The 16,888-nt window shown below is 52.2% G+C and overlaps 2 protein-coding genes across 3 annotated transcripts in view; one reads left to right on the forward strand and one right to left on the reverse strand.

Moving 5' to 3' along the window:
- Positions 1 to 13,136, reverse strand: part of LOC142015977 (uncharacterized) — a 138,945-nt gene extending 125,809 nt beyond the window's left edge. The window contains exons 1-2 of one of the 2 annotated variants that reach the window (XM_074999979.1): positions 11,796 to 13,136; positions 10,087 to 10,772 (exon numbers count right to left, since the gene is read on the reverse strand). In XM_074999979.1, the coding sequence (XP_074856080.1) occupies positions 12,060 to 13,136 (1,077 nt within the window). In that variant the 3' untranslated portion in view covers positions 10,087 to 10,772; positions 11,796 to 12,059. Of the gene's footprint in view, positions 1 to 8,944; positions 10,773 to 11,795 lie in introns of those variants that run through there. The other variant, XM_074999980.1, reaches the window with a different exon arrangement.
- Positions 12,724 to 16,537, forward strand: LOC142015978 (homeobox protein MSX-3-like). Its single transcript, XM_074999981.1, has 2 exons — positions 12,724 to 13,609; positions 14,884 to 16,537. Exons 1-2 carry the CDS (start codon positions 13,174 to 13,176, stop codon positions 15,303 to 15,305), a joined length of 858 nt encoding a protein of 285 aa, XP_074856082.1. The 5' UTR covers positions 12,724 to 13,173; the 3' UTR covers positions 15,306 to 16,537.
- The last annotated feature ends 351 nt before the right edge of the window (positions 16,538 to 16,888 follow it).

Below are 16,888 nucleotides of genomic sequence, written 5' to 3' on the forward strand. Positions count from 1 at the left end.
AGCGTCAAATGCGTCTGCGCTCCAGATAGCACAGCCAGCCAAGTACTAGCAGCACCTAACTGACACACTGGGAACAAGTCGGCAGAAAGCGGCACCAGTGTTGTACATGGTAAAAGTACAGGAACAACTTAACTGCAGCAACTGCGACTCTCTAGAACCGTGCTCCATCCCCAACCTGCATGAGGAATGTTTGGGCCCAGATTGCAGCCAGACCTCTGAGACCCTCCCGGCTTGCAGAGTCCTACAGACTGGGCTCCAGCCAGCCTGAAGTCAGCACTGCAATCGGACAAGTCAGCTGGCACAAGCACGCCCGGAGACAGAGACGCTGGAGCGTCAGCTGGGACCAAAGGGCAGCCTTAGGGTATGTCTACATTACTCTGAAGATGGATCCGGTCAGGGTCGATCTTGTGGGGTTCCGTTTCGCATGCCCGATAGGGACGTGCAAAACTGAACTGTCTGGGGTCATTAGTCGACCCCGTACGCCTCAATATCGTGAGTTTCTCCCGTCAACCACCTTTTCTGTGAGCACAGCCCGGTAAGTCGATTATAGACAAGTGAATTTAGCTCCACAATTGCTGTAGCTATAACTGCTATCTACAATCGACTTTAATCTCTCGTGTAGACCTGGCCTAAGGTGCGAAAAGACAGAGCCACTGGGCGAGGCCGACACGAGGCAGTTGTACACAAAAAATAAAGTTGGCCTGGTAATCACCTCCCCCACTGCGTCCTGCGTCTCAGTAGACTCCACATGGTGTCCCAAGTGGGCTCTGTAAGCTGAAAACCAGCAGCACAGCTACATGTGGCCAACATTTTGCAATTACCACCCTGCTCCGAATTTGATTTCAGCATCCTGAGGGATGGCCAGCCTGAATAAGCAGATTGAAGCAATTTTGTCTGAGCAGAGCCGCAAGAGATTACAATTAAGGAGACCCAATAAAGCAAGAGAAAGTTTAGTTCTTTAAAAAATGAACAACAACAACAAAAAAGGGCCAACCAGCAGGAGAATGAAATAATATGACCTTTTATAATGAATAGATATACTGTCCAGTTCTGTCAGGAAATTCAAACTCTTCAGCCCAGCCAGGGATTTCTATTCACAACACATTATGTAAAAAGCACACACAATACAGTGAAAGGATTTTTCTCGAAGAGGAAAGTGGGTGCGTATTAGGGACTTTGAAAGCAATAAGGATCAATTGGGTATGCTAACGCTGAATCGGAGCGTGAGAGTCAGCTGCTGACATGGGACCAGAATGGGCACTTTCAGGCCAAGGAAGTATAATAAAGTATAAAAACCTCTAAGTGGCTGGGAGAGAATAGGCCAGGGTCAGGGTTATGTGCAGTAGGTCCTGTGTTAGAGGACCTATGGCTGTGCACCAGACAGGACAGGGAGTCTAGGTCCTGGACACTCCAACGTGCAGTTATGGAGGTTGGCATTGTAGTCAGTGATCAGTAATGTTAGCCACCCGGGGCATTTTACCTTTTCAGAGCAGTTCAGAATTAGACCCCCTGCTAGAGAACCAGGCTGGCAGGGAAGACAGTGGCCTTCTCCCCATTTGTCACAGGTTGTCGCTAATCTCGTCCAGCCATGTGGGATTTTTTCCATCTGTGTGCAGAATAAATTTTTTGTGCACAAGGCACGTGTGCGTGTGCACCACCAGTCAAAACGCAATGCCTGGCTGTGGGCCCTCTGCTAATCAGATGGCAGCAACAGAACTAGAGCCAGCTGCTTGCTCTGAGGTAGCATCCCTGGGTTAAGTGACCCCGAGGAAGTAAGCGGACAGCGAACTTGCTTCGGGAAAAGGGGACTTGGCTGAAAAGGGTGGCGAGAACTTCAGGTTCAATCAGCTTCTTTAGAGAGATTCTCCTTTTTCGTTTAGTCCCTAGAAAGCATGCTATGAGTCCGTGCTACCGGTGACCTTCTGTTTCCGGTGCTCTTACTCACTGTCCAATGATTTGTGCTTGGATAAAAGCCCCCGTCTTATGCAAGTTTCACTAGAGATAGGTCGAACTGCCATGCGTTAAACCGAGCGGTGATGCTGAGTTGAATTTAACAAGCTGGTTGGTTCTGTTCCCTTGGCCTGACCATTCGGAGTGCTTAGTGGCTCAAAGCCTGCATACTGAGGGATGCTCTGACGGCTCCGGGGTTGGCGTGTGCCTCTCACTACCAGTCCAGGGAACAAGATCTGCAAGGCCCAGAGGGCTGTGCTTGTGTGGCCAGAGGCCGGTGGGGCCAGGATGCTGAGCCGGGGCAGGCACAAACAAAGTGCTTCATGCATAGGTGGGGAGGAGGTACCTCACACACCTTGCTTCCTCTGGGCACGTTACACCTTCCTCAACAGCGTGGAGACTCTTGCTTCTGAGACATATCCCAGAGTGCGATAGCAGCACACCAGAATGGCTGAACTGTTTGGCGCGGGCAGAGGGGAGCCTCTGCTGTTACATAAAGAACATCCGGCCCTGTGGAAGTTACTGCTGATGGATGTGCCCAGGCCCCTCCACCCCCATTTCCTATTCCTGCTGACATCTGCCTGTGGCTCACCAGCGTCTCGTGAGAAACTCTTGAGGGCTGCGATCTGCCAGAGGAGGCAGGTGAAGATGAATGAGGGTTTGTCGGGGGGGAGGAGAGATGGCTGGGGGATGGGGTCACAGTGAAGTCAGGGGTCCTTTGCCAGAGTTAGTAGTTAATGGTAGAAGAGGGACAACTGATAATGACTTGATGACCTTCCTAATGCGTAACCAGAATAAAGTCTGGACCAATCGTAAGAACGTAAGTTCGGCCACACTGGGTCAGACCAAAGCTCCCTCTAGCCCAGCATCCTGTCTTCTGAGAGTGGCCAGTGCCAGGTACCCCAGAGGGAGTGAACAGAACAGATCATCACCGAGCGATCCCTCCCCGTCAACCATGCCTCGGTACCGGTAAACGACATCCCTGCCCATGCTGCCTCGCAGCTGTTGGTGGACCTATTCTCCATGAATTTATCTAAGTCTTTTTTTGAATCCTGTTAACAGTCTTGGCCATCACAACATCCTCTGCAAAGAGTTCCCCAGGTTGACTGTGTGTTGTGTGAAGAAGTACTTCCTTTTTTTGTATTTGAAACCTACTAGCCATTAAGTTCTTTGGTAATCCCTAGGTCTTGTGTTTTAGGAAGGAATAAACGACGCTTCTTTCTTCACTTTCTCCACACCAGATATGGTTTTATAGACCGCCATAAAATCCCCATTTAGTCAATCTCTTTTACAAGCAGAAAAGGCCCGGTCGTATTAATTTCTCCTCCATACCCCTCACCATTTTTGTTCCCCTTTCTTGAAGCTTTTCCACTCCAATGCATCTTTTTTGGAGATGGGGCAACCACATCTGCATACAATATCCAAGATGTGCCATGGATTTATATAGAAGCAATAAGATATTTTTGTCTTATTCGCTATCCCCTGCTCAATAATTTCCAATATTCTGTTAGCTTTTTTGACTGCGGCTGCACATTGAATGAATGTTTTCAGAGAACTATCCACAATGATCTCTCTCAAGTGGGAACAGATAATTTAAAGTCCATCATTTTACATGTATAGTTGGGATTATGGATTCCAAATCGCATACTTTGCATTTATCAGTGTTAAATTTTATCTACCATTTTGCTGCCCAGCCACCTAGTTTTGAGAGATCTTTCTGAAGCTCGTCACAATTTGCTTTGGACCTAATTATTTTGAGCAGTTTTGGATTATCTGCAAATTTTGCCACCTCCCCGTTTACCCCCTTTCTCCAGACCAGTTATGAATACGTTGAGGGGGACTCGTCACAGTATAGACCTCTGGGAGACACTACAGGTTACCTCTCTCCATTCTGAAAACTGACCATTTATTCCCACCCTTTGTATCCTATCTTTTAGCCAGCTACCAGTCCATGAGAGAGCCTTCTCCTCTTTTCCTAAGACAACTTACTTAGATTTCCAGAAAGTCTTTGGTAAGGGACCTTGTCAAAGTACTCTGTATCCACTGGATTCTCCTTGTCCACATGCTTGCTGACGCCACTCAATGAATTCTAGTACTTTGTAAAAGGAAATCAAGTCTGACCAAAGAAATGTTGACTCTTCCCCAACAAATTACGTTCATCTATGTATCTGACAATTCTGTTCTTTACCACCGTTTCATCCAGTTTGCCTGGTACTGAAGTTGGACTTCCCAACTTTTTTTAAAGAAAGGCTCTAGAGGTGATCATGGCAATTACAGGCTGGTATCATGTACGTATCCTCTAGTTATTTGGTACAGAAGCTGACTTCAAGGCTAGGTTAGAAACCGCTGTTCATAGTTCATATTTGAGTTCCTTCAGAACTCTTGACTGAATACCACCTGGTCCTGGTGACTTGTTATTGTTTAGAGGAAGTTTTAGAATAAATTCAAAAACTATTGACGCCTCACTCTGGGACAGTTCCTCAGATCTGTCACCTAAAAAGAATAGGTCAGGTTTGGGAATATCTCTCATGTCCTCAGCTAGTAAGAGCAAAGCAAAGGATGAATTTAGTTTCCCCACAATTAGCTTATTCTCCTTGAATGCTCCTTTGGTATCTCCATCATCCAACCGCTTCACTGGTTATTTTAGCAGGCTTCCTGCTTCTGGTGTACTTTAAAAAATTGCCATTACTCTTCGAGTCTTTGGTTCGCTGTTCTTCACAATCTTTTTCTGCCTTCCTACTGATGTTTTTACACTTCATTTGCCAGAGTTTATGCTCCTATTTTTCTCACTAGATTTTGACTTAACACTTTTTAAAACAATGCCTTTTATCTCTCACTGCGACTTTGACGTGCTTGTTAAACCACTGCAGCCCTTTTTGGGTTCTCTCTTTATATTCTTTTCTTTTGGGTATACATTTAAGTTGAGCCTCCCTTATGGGGTGTTTTCAAATTTCCACACCATTTGCAAGGACTTCCCTTTTGGAACTGTTCCTTTTAATTTGTGTTTAACTAAGCTCATTTTGGGGTCGTCCCTCCTTGATCTTTGAAACAGTCAAAGGAGGACCGTTCTGTAAAAAAACCCTCCCTCTTCTCCTTATCTTAGTAATAGAAAGAATCCTAACAATGGTATTGGTCACTTGCTAGAAGCCCTGGTAGAATTATTAGTAATTATGAAGAAAAGGCAGAAGTGTTCAAATACTTGACGAATAAGTACTTTCTTGATAATAATTAGTGGAATGGAAAGAGGATTATCATTATCTCAGGGGGATTTTCCCTCTATTCAGCACGGGTGAGGCCACATCTGGAATATTGCATCCAGTTCTGGGGTCCCCCAGAATAGAAAGGATGTGGATACACTGGAAAGGGTCCAGCGGAGGGCAACAAAATGATGAAGGGGCTGGAGCTCATGACCTATGAGGAGAGGCGGAGGGATTTGGGCTTATTTAGTTTGCAGAAGAGCGATGGGAGATTTGATATCAGCCTTCAACTTCCTGAAGGAGGGCTCTAAAGAGGATAGAGGGAGGCTGTTCTCAGTAGCGATGGATGGCAGAACAAGGAGCAAGCATCTGGGGGCAGGTGTAAGTTGGATATTAGGCAAATCTATTTCACCAGGAGGGTGGTGAACCACTGGAATGTGTTACTGAGAGAGGCGGTGGCATCGCCATCTGTAGAGGTTTTTACGTCTCGGCTTGACAATGCCTTGACTGGGATGATTTAGTTGGGGTTGCTCCTGCTTTGGGCAGGGGGCTGGACTGGATGACCTCCTCAGGTCCCTTCCAGCCCTAGGATTCTATGATTCCAGGACATTTTAATAGCTGCTGTTTAGTTAGACATATTAAAAATCAACAGGTCCAGATAATACGCCTTAAGAGCTTTAAAAGAGCTGGCAGCTGAGGAGTTCAGTGGACCATTCTGGTTGTTTCTCAGTAAGTCTTGGAATCCTGCGGAGGTTCCAGAAGAGAGCCCATGTTGTGCCAATATTCAGGGAGGTTCAGTAGGATGGCTTGGTAAATATAGAGCTGTCATTCTGACTGCATTCACAGGCAAGACAGCCAAGTGGCTGATACGGAACTTGATTGCTAAAGAATTAGAGGAGGGTAATAAAATTAGTGCCAATCCACCTGCGTTTATGCAAAACAGATCCTGGCCAACAAATGTGGTTATTTTAATTAGGGTTACAAGTTCAGCCGTTGAAGTAATTGTATCGACGTAACATACACAAGTTTGGTACAGCCTGGCATGATGATTGAAAAGATAGAAAATAAAATTAACACAGCACCTGTTAAATGGATTAAAAGCTCTGCAAACCGATGGGTCTTACCACGTAACTCTGAGCAGGCAATATTCATTGATCGGGTGTGTTTCTAGTCAGGTCTCTTAGGGATTAGTTTTTGGCCCTGTGGCTATTCAACATTTTTATCAATGACTGGAAGAATAAAACGTCTTCCTTCAGCAGTCGCAGCCTGGTATGCTGCTCCCTCAGGGCTGGTCGGGGAAGCCAGACCTGCCCTCTCCTCCTGCTTCCAGCTCACGGTGTCAGCAGCCACCGTCTGTCCTCTCTTGGACTGCACAGCCGTCTTCTGAGCCCTCCCTCCCTGTCTGGCTTCCTCTCCTCCGGGTTTGGAAGACCTACACTTCCCTCCTGCCAGGGAGTCACTGCAGCCTCCAAACACACACCTCCCTGCCCCAGGCGGTGACTTCTGCAGCCCCCCTCGCTCTGAGCTCCTAGCCTTTGGGCAGGCCCCTCCACTTCCCTCACAGCAGACCGTCCCCCGAACTAGCTCCCTCCACACAGCTCACAGCTCCCTCATTTGCTGAGTGACCCCGCACCACCACCAGCTTCATTCAGCCCTTTTAGAACCAGCCAGCAGAGACACCCCCGACTCTACAAGGGACAGTGTGTGTGCACTGCTCAGCCAGCCTTCAATAAACTCCTCTAATGCCTGGCAGGGGAGTGGTTTCACCTCTCTTAATTGCTCTGTACCTGGGTTGGAGATATTCCCAGCGACAGCCTAACAGCAAATGGTGACCAGCTCATCCACAGAGCCGGCCCAGCAGGGCCCAAGGCAGCACACTGACAGTGGATGCTATAGGCAGTTGGAGCATGGGCTCCTGACGGCACAGGGCCCAAGGCAACTGCCTTGCTTGCCTTGCCTGAAGGCCGGGCCTACTTGCCCAGTTCCAGCTGAAAGATCCCTGAAGTGAACTGAGCTGACTCTCCTGGCCCCTCATGTGCAGGAGGTGCGTCTGCAACCTGGCCGGCTTCCCCGCTCGGCTGCAGAACGAGACGGGCTCAATGCCACGGTGAACGCGGCCAAACTCGGCCCAGCTGACCCCGCCTGGCAAAGACATGCTAGCAGACCTGGTGAGGATAAACGTTTCCTTCAAAGCTACCAAAGCGCTAGTGCGTTCGGTCACCTTCTAACTCTTCACCCCGACTCCAGATCTAGGAGTCACGGAACCTCAGGTCCTACATCCTTTGTCCTGGGTTTGTGCAAAGGGACCTCGAGCCACGACTGGCACTTCTGGGCTCTCGGCCTGTACAATTCAGTACCCACAGAGAACGCTGCAGACAGGCAGCCCTGTGGCGGTTGTTCTAGAGTCACAGGTAGGTTTGCCAGGTGTCCAGTTTTCGACCAGAATGCCGGATGGGTGGCACCTGCCCTCAAGCCACAGCCCTGCAGGGACGGGGGGTAGAAAGAGGCACCCTGTATCAGCCCCCTGTTGAACAGGGCCCGCTGCCGACTCCAGCTCTCGTGCATGGACAGCCCTGTCTGCATTCCCTGCGTAGGCTCTGCCAGGAGGAACAAGGGGGACTGGTCTGTGTGTCCTGGAGCTGTGGTGAAAGGCTGGTCTTGGGAGGGGAATGCAAATATGCACCCTGGAAGTACTCCCCTCACCCCCACCAATACACAAGTCCAGCTATGCCTAAGCGCTGCGGTGACCATGAGAGGGAGATTACATTCCAACCCGTGCGGTGAGAGCAGGGGTCTCCAGGACCCTTGGACAAAGAGGGGAAAGGAGCCAGGAGCTGTCGTTTCATCACAGTCCCGCCCTCCCTTGTTCACAGTCCTCATTCTTTATTTTCTCCACGGTTTGTGTTCCCACCACTTGCTGCAGTTGAGGGTACACAGCACGACATGGGCTCCATTTCTCTGCCTAAAAGCAACCTTTGGAAAATGAAATTTAAAGCTACAAGCTCAGGTAAAGCGAGCGGACTTCCTAATCGGGGCCCAATATGCGTAACTAAGAAATAATCAAAAACACACGCATGTGCGTATACACTCACGCACACTTGTAAGCAATGGCTCTGAATGTTACAAATGGAAAGCACAAGAATCCTACACTATAAGCCAGCCCAACTCCTAGTGTGTTCCTGCCCCAGGAGCCTATCATTCTGTGACCTGCCAGCTTTCTTTCTGTGTTATTTCATCGTGCGTCTTTGTGTCACAATGTGAAATCTAAGTATTTACTGAATTCCACTGAATACAGAAGAAGCTGTCCTAAGGCGTGTCAACCAAGATTATAAACCCTTCGTTTGTTGTCCCTTCATTTGAAATATCATTGCATTTGGGTCCTTGAATATGAACGTAAAACAACAGAGGGAACCACTGTGAAAGATGCTACCCGTTTTAAACTGGCAGGCAGAGTCTGAGGCTGCTGAAGGAACCGTGCTGGAATTTACAACTGTGTTGTGAAGCCGTGTGACATAACTACTAGACACAATAATGTGGACAAATTGGGGGGCGGGGGGAAAAACCAGGAGCAGAGAAGAGAACCAACCTGAAAGAGCGATGGTGTGTCTTTCTGTCGAAAACGGGAAAGGAGAAGTCCTTCCAGTCCACACGCGCAAAGCACCGAGCAGTTGTGGTGGCATAAACACAACCACAAAACAACAACGATGACGATGATGATAAAATTTACCGAGAAGACAAATCCCCAACTGTATTTGATTTTAATGCTTTGTCAGGACAACAGGCAATTCAGCGTTAAGTACAGTGACCAGCAAGTTATTCTGCATTATATTTTCTGTGAAGTCAGGCCTTGTGAACGGTAATGTGGAGATAACCCTCCAGGACACGCATATGGATGAAAACCCAGCCTTTCTGGGAAGCTATTTCATCGTGATTTTTCCGCTTGTCCGTTTATTTATCCACTGCACTTTGTTAGATTAAAACCATTGACAAATTCCAGGGTATTCAAGTTTCTATGTGTGTCCTCCTTGAGTTTGTGCGTATAACTACACATATTTAAATTCATGTGTCAATAAAGAATCTATCCCTGCAACAAAACTCTATTTGTTAAAAACTTCTTGTCCCTAAAACACACTGAAACAAAAACAGATCATCATTACCTCTGGTGTTAATGAAATAACGTTAACAACACACATATCTACAGTCGATTTAGACCCTACTTGTAACCTTACAGGAGTTCTCACAACACGGCATGAGAGCAGCTGGGAAGCACGGAGTTTACATGTGTCGTAGGTTTCAGCCAACACTTCTATATTTGCACTAGGGAGAGCTTTGTTTTAATTGAATTTCCTTGGCGTTGCAGAGTAATTGCACTAAACCGAAAACAAATGTGGCTTTAATTAAAAGAACAGTTTTTTTTCTCAAAATAACAGAAATATTCTGTAGGTTTCCTGAACTTGCAGCCACAGCTTTTACCTACACTTTGACCTTATTTTCTGATAACTAGACAACATAGTAAAATATATTCACTTTCTTAACCTTCTTTCCTTCTCACCAGGAGTAATCTATTTCTATCAAAACAATATTTTACAGATCCGCCCTGGAATGGTCCGAATTTTTCATGTTACTGTAACATTTGCATATCTATCTATCTAGCTACATAAACTACATTCTAGCCGGATTGTCCTATGCTCTGATCATGTAATCCAACTGCTTCCATGCAAAACCAAAATAAAGCGCTTCTGAAAACTCCCTCCCCGGAATGATTTGCAATCTTGTGTGTGGGCTGCGGACAGACACTGTATATCCTGTCAGTGAAGTCTGGCAGCAGAGCAGTTAATAATGAACATATTAAACGTGTCAAGCTGGTGAACTTTTTGCCTAAGAATAAAACCTTGTCCCAGATGCTGCTTGCTCAGCAACGTATCGCTGCGTTTCTTACCTGTCTGACAGCAGATCTGCTCATCCCTCTTGCGTAGTGTTGTGAGTGAAGAGCAGCTGAATCCATCGGGGACAATTCCAAAGAAGCAGGGAATCTGTCTCTCTCTCTGGGAAGTTCTCAGTGTCCTTGGAGTTGAAAGCTGTTCCATCTCGAGGGGGGACCGGCAAGGATTTAAGAACACAGACTGAGGCACAAAAGACTTGATCCTGCAGTCCTGGGCCAGGCCAGACTTCCAGGGAAGTGTCCACAGCTTGCAGGGCTGGCTTGGAACGGAGACTACTGTAGCTTCATGGTCTTCCTGAGCAGCTTCAAAAGCAGCCTCCTCCAGATACTGGCTCTGGCTGTGCCGCTCGGAGTGTGGGCTGTGCAGCCAGCCCTTCAACTCACAAATTCTAGACAGGTATTTCCCCCCACAGACAACTCGGTTTGAAAGCCAACATTTTGTCTTCCGTGTAATGTCCAAACCAGGGTTCCTGACAGCCCTCGGGTCCTGTGTTTGCATCCAGAGTGTTTGCTGGGCCCTGGGTCATTCCTGATCAGCAGCCCATGGGGATGCCAGCCCCGGTTGCTGACCCAGGAGTTACAGCAGCCTCAAACCTTGTCGAAGATGTAGTTCATCTAATTTCATTTATATCATTAGCAGAGTTACCAGCACTCGGATAACGTTTCTGTAAAGGTGAGGGGGCCTATGGCACAACAAAGGGAGAGCAGACGTTAATCCTTTCCAGACATTTGTCCATCTATAGCCATTAGGGGAAATAAAGTTTTATTTCACCCAGCTGAGATCCAGCTTGATTAAAATAAGACTATCGAGAAATTTTGACATTCATTTATTTTTACGGATGCCAAGTTGATTTGCCACGTACATTGCAGGTTCCAAGGTGAGCAGCTAGAAGGCTATATCTACACTAGCAGCCCTTCTTCTGAAAGAGACATACAAGTGAAGGAAATGGAAAATGCAAACGAGGCACAGATTTACATCTCCGGCACCTTATCTGCATATTCTTCTTTTGAAAAAGCTTCTTGCGGAAGAAGAGCAGTGCAGATGAGGCTCTTTCGCAGGTAAACCGCATCTTCGAAAGAGCCCTTCTTCCCTTTTTTTATGGGAAGAAGAGTTCTTTCGAAGATTGGGTTTACTTTCAAAAGCAGCTTGTCTACACTGCTTTTCTTCGTCTGAAAGACGCTCTTTTGAAAGAATACGCAAATGAGGTGCCAAAGATGTAAATCTGTGCCTCGTTTGCATTTTCGATTTCCTTCATTCAGATGCCTCTTTCGAAAAAGGAATGCTAGCATACACATAGCCCAAATGTTCCTTTAACTTTGAAGAGGGGTATATGTGCTGACCTGGAGCTGGTGAACTACCATGCTCTGCAGAATCACAGCTCGTTAGGATGTGCACATTGCCCATAACTCTTGCTACACTATTTGACCAAAGGGAGCTATTTACTGCACCGGGTAGCTGAGCAGGCAGAGCCCTCTGTGCAAACGACTGAAGTGAATATAGCGCTCTTTGTATTATGCCACCACCAAAAGATCTGACAACAGAGCTCAAAGAACATTTTCTGATTCAGGAATCATTATGAACCAGCGCAAGGAACGGGGATTTTTACTATCAAAATACCACACCATCACTTTGCGCGAGTTGCATCACTTCAGTGAATCAATTCTGCCAGGCACTGAATTCAAAACAAACAAAACGCCACCTTCACCTTGACGGATCGCCAGCCCCGGACCCTTACAGCAGCACCGTCTCCAAGGCCCAGTGTCCTGGAATAAAGGCACGCAGCGGCCTGGGAAGTGGGAGCAGACACCTTCCCCTCCTCGGCACGAGGCTCTGCCTGGGGCTGCGTTTGACGCTGATCCTCAAGTGGAAAAGGAGCAGAGCTGGGCCTATACCGCCAAACTTTGCCGCTGTGCGCAGAGCTCCAGACGGACAGCAGCCAAGACACAGCCCGCCTCGCCCGGCCTTGAGATTAACCGTGGGGAGGCCCGCTCTCTCCTTTGGAGCCCGCTGGGCCTGGCGCCGCAGCGCGCAACGTGCCCGCCTTAGGGAGCGCATGAGGCGGGCGCATGAGGAGGGTTGAGGGCGCGCAGCGGCCGGGCGCAGGGGGCTGGCACAGGGCGCGCAGCGGGAGGGCGCATGAGGCGGGTTGAGGGCGCGCAGCGGCCGGGCGTATGGGGCTGGCGCAAGGCGCACGAGCACGGCGCGCAGCGGCCAGGCTGGGCCCGCGGCAGTAAAGCTGCCATCGGCCAGGTGAGCGGCGCAGGAGCCGGGAAGTCGCGGCAAAGTTCAAGAAAACTTGCCGGGCGCTTCCGAGTCGCCACCCAGCCGAGCGGCGCCGGGCGAGGCGGGAGCTGCCGGCGTGTGCCGGGGGGCGCGGAGGAGCAGCTCTCCCGCTCTGCCGGCGGGGCCCCCGACTCGTGAACGGCACCGACCAGCGCTGCAGCTGCCGGGCCCGGGAGGCACCGACCGCCCCCGGCCCGGCCAGGCGGCTCCGGCCGGAGAGCGCAGGCGGCCAATGGCAGCCCCGCGCCCGGCGCGTCACGGGCTGCAGGGGGGAGATTGGAGGGCGGCCACATGAAAGAGGAGCGGCCGAAGTTTTATAGGCGTGGGAGCCGGCCGGGTCCCCGAGTCCCGGCCTGCGCTGCTGCCCTGCCCTGCCGCGAGCATGGAGCCCCGGAGTCCCTCGCCCACCCTGCGCCTCGCCTGGCCCGGGGCTGGCACCCGCGAGCCTGGACCCCGCCCCTGAGCCGGGAACCAGGACCCCACGGCAGAAGCTGGAGCTGGGTCCCTGGAGGCTGGGCCCCGTCTTTGGGACTAGAGCCAGGACCTCACCCAGCGGCTGGAGAAGGGTCCCTGGAGGCTGGGCCTCATCCTTAGGGCAGGAGCCTGGACCCCTCCCTGAGACTGGACTGGGTAGCTGGAGTCTTGTTGCCACGCCTGAGCCTGAAGTTGGGTCCCAGGAGCCAGGACCCCGCCCTTGAGACGAGAGGTGGGAGCCTGGACCCTGGCGCTGAGGAGGTGCCTGGAGTCTCTGAGGGGGGCACATGCAGCGGTGACGCTCCCTTGCCCCCTGCAGCAGTTTTATGGCTCCCTCCTGCCTGAGGATGAACCCTGGCCAGAGGTCACTGCGCCTGGAGACAGCCCGTGCCCAGGGGACCAGTGAAGGAGTGGCCGCCCTTGCCCCGGAGAGCCCGCTTGCTGAGGAGCAGCTGCCCAAGATGGGCTCCGAGGCAACAGGATGCAGGGGCCAAACCGTCTCCAGCCCCCGGCTGCCTTTCAGCGTGGAGTCCCTGCTCGTCACGGAGCGCAAGCTGGGTCCCCGGAGCAGCCGCCTGCACCAGCCGCCTCCTGCTGCCACTGCCGATGCCCCACCTGCCCAGGCCCGGAGCACTTCGTGTGCAGTGGAGTCAGGCCACGACTTCCCAGAGCAGCGGGTGACGCAGCAGGCACCAGCCGTGGAGAGTCCTGGAGAGAAGGAACCCAGTTCCTGGTTTGCAAAGGCTGCCTATTCACCGGCGAGTAAGTACTGAGAGTGACCCCACACCTCCGCGTGTCTGAGCCAGCCTTGGGGGGCACCTGGGATCCCTCCCCGGCCAGCCAGAGGGGCACAAGCACCCTCCCTTGCTGAACAGTAACAGAGAGGGAGCCGTGCTAGTCTATGTACTACCAAAACAAAAAAGCAGTCCACTAGCACTTTAAAGACTAACAAAATAATTGGTTAGGTGATGAGCTTTCGTGGGACAGACCCACTTCTTCAGACCAGAGCCAGACCAGAACAGACTCCATATTTAAGGCACAGAGAACCAACAACAGCACTCAAACCTCCCTTGCTGGTGTGCGATCATCTCCCCGGCTGAGCCCTAGGCCAGACTTCCCTGTAGCTTCCTCTGAGCAGCAGGAAGAGCATCTTGCCTGCAGGGATAGTGGAGGGGGGACATCAGCCATGCAGTGGGCTCTAACGCGGCCCAGCCCCTCGCTTGCCCTGTATGCTCCAGCAGCACCCTCGAGCCAACACAGGGGGCTGCAACTTCCCGTTCTCCGTGCCTTCGAGCCCTGCGTAAGCAGCTCATCCCGACCCAGGTTTCCGCTGGGACCTATGGCTTCATGGTCGAGTCCTCTAGGCCGCTGGCCCTGCCTTCACTCCATGCCTCCAGCAGCCCTCCCTTGCCAGCCACTTGCCTCTGAGCAGTGCGGGAAAGGCCCAGTGCTCTCCCACCCTGAGAGTGCTAAGGGCGCCACAGGCCTCCTGGACTCCTCCCTCACGTGTGCCAGCTTTGGGCCCAGGGCCACAGCTCACGCCGCTTGGTGCCTGCCTGTAAGCTTGGCTGGGTGGGTGGAAAACGCCATGACTGTGCCCTTGTGAGCTGAGTGCACCCTTTCCCCTTTGTGCAGCCACACGCAGGAGGGGAAGGATCTGCCCCCCACGTCTCCAGCTGAGACAGGGAGTCCTGAGGACCGTAGTGTGGAACTCCCCTGCCCCAGGGCCCTGCGCCCTGACAGCCCGTTCCCCTTCCGCACCCCAGCCCCACGCAGGTGCTCGGGGAGTAGCTGTGCTGCAGTCGCCGAGGGGAAGGCCTGATCTGTGCAGTGCTGGCTTCCCACGCCCAGCACCATTAAGGGTGGTGGGAAAATGCACATATACGGCAGGGCTGGAGACCAGGGTGCACTGCATGTGTGAGGTGGGTAGGGTAGGACTACGGGGGTGGAGGGTCCCTGAGCATTTTCCTTCGGTTTGGCGGCCGAGCCAGGCCTACTGCGCACTAAGCAGCTAGGCTGTTTGTGTCTCCTCACAGGGCAGTCCAGCCCTCCGCCCTGCACGCTGCGGAAGCACAAGAACAACCGCAAGCCCCGCACGCCCTTCACCACCTCGCAGCTGCTGGCGCTTGAGCGGAAGTTCCGGCAGAAGCAGTATCTGTCCATCGCCGAGCGGGCCGAGTTCTCCAGCTCCCTCAGTCTCACAGAGACCCAGGTCAAGATCTGGTTCCAGAACCGCAGGGCTAAGGCCAAGAGGTTGCAGGAAGCAGAGCTGGAGAAGCTCAAACTGGCCACCAAGCCCTTGCTGCCCTCTTTTGCCCTGCCCTTCCCACTGGGGGCCCACCTGGGCACCCCCACCCTGTATGGGGCCACCAGCACTTTCCCCAGCAGAGCAGCCCTGCAACCTGTCCCAGGTCTCTTCACAGCGCCGCTCACCTACGGCATGTACTACCTGTCCTAAGGACCTGGCGCAGGGCCAGGCTCTGCGTGCAGTGCGTGGGCCCCAGTGCCCCCGGCTTGCCCTGCTGTACCTGGGCCGAGCAGCACGAACCTGCTTCCTCGCCGGTTGCGGACTAGCCCCCTTCTGAACAGCACGCGCTGATGAGCAGCTCCCTGCTGCCGAGCGGGAGAGCAGCCGCAAGTCCCCCGCGCATGGTGTTGGAGCTTCCGCCCTGAAGGATCGCTGCCTCTGCAATTCTGGGCAAGCCCACGTTCCTCCCCATCCCGCCCCCTCGCTGCAGCACCCCAGGCCGGCCGCCTCTAGCTCTGAACTGCGTCAGGTGTCTCTGGATCCTGGTGTGAACCCGATCCTGTCTCCCAGCCTCAGAACGGGGGAGGCCTGATTGCAATACGCCGGAAAGGTGCCACAGTCTCGGTCTCTGATTCAGTGGCCTCTCCCATTAGTGTCTCCCTCTCCCAACCATATGCTCATCCAGGGGAGCTTGTTCCTCAGTGTTCACAAGAACCACACGTTGCCGAGCAGGTCCCTGGCCTGTGCGAGTCTGCCAGACTCAGCATGGTACCATTGGGCCTGAGCATTTGTGGGTGCGCTTGCGTTTGACGCCGCAGTACTGAGAGAAGCTTGGCACTTCCCCTGCTCTGGCTGCTGCATGGCGGAGCACGAGGAGTTGAAGGACAGTCTGTGTAAAAGACCACAAAGCAGAGACCGCTCCCCCACCCCCAACACAGGCACACCCCTAGAACCAGCTAAGCAACCCCCAGCACACCTTAATGACCCATTCCCCATCCGCATCAACAACCCCTCTGCGGGGCTCCCCCAGGCTGGACTTCAAGCTAGGGTCCAGCAGGCCTGACTCTGGAGCTATTATTCCCCTGAGCAGCTGGCCATGCAGAATCAGCCCCTGGAGGAATGGAGCTCATCCAGGCTCATGCTGCCATCCCTGGGGCGATCTGGGACTCTGGGTGCCTTTGTGGCCTCGCGCTGGAAACATGACACAGTCTGGTTTTGTACAGGTCACCTGGGGCTGTTCTGAGGATGCTAATTCAGTTTGTTGGCTGCTCACCGGTACTTCAGGTGTGTCTGTGCTGTTTGCATTGCAGCTCGGGTGGAAGCTGCCGGGCTAGCTCCGTGTACATAGTTTGGGTTTTGTACAGAGCCCTGCATGGGCTGGGGCAGAAGTGGTCCTGTTTTGTACAAAGCAGTCAGTCAATAAAGTCTCTAAGTTAATCCAGGCAGCCGTGCCGCTGGCAGCTTGGTTCTTTGTAACGGATATCCCAGCTTTCCCCCAAGCGTAACAAACTGCCCCCGACCCGGAGACCAGTGAAGCCGGTGTATTCAGCTGGCAGTATTTGGCCTGACTGCTGGGGAGAGTAAACTACCACACACAGCCAGCTCTGCCCGCCTGCAGGAGCTAGACCTGCACTGCACCCCCGGCACTGCTGCCTGCCCCACTGGGGCAATAAGGCTCTGGGCTCTTTGGATGTACTGCAGAAAGCCACCCCTGCCACTGCCCCTACGCCCAGCCAGCTGCTGGGAGAGGCAACCCCCTGCACCCATCTCAGAGGCGTGAATGGGATGTGGGG

Source organism: Carettochelys insculpta, chromosome 7 (assembly GCF_033958435.1).
Source record: "Carettochelys insculpta isolate YL-2023 chromosome 7, ASM3395843v1, whole genome shotgun sequence".
Classification (NCBI taxonomy): Eukaryota; Metazoa; Chordata; order Testudines; family Carettochelyidae; genus Carettochelys; species Carettochelys insculpta.

Coding starts and splice junctions, on each gene's coding strand:
- LOC142015978 (XM_074999981.1), top strand. CDS start 13,174: ATGGCTCCCTCCTGCCTGAGGATGAACCCTGGCCAGAGGTCACTGCGC. Junction 13,610..14,883: donor GGCTGCCTATTCACCGGCGA/GTAAGTACTGAG, acceptor GTCTCCTCACAG/GGCAGTCCAGCCCTCCGCCC.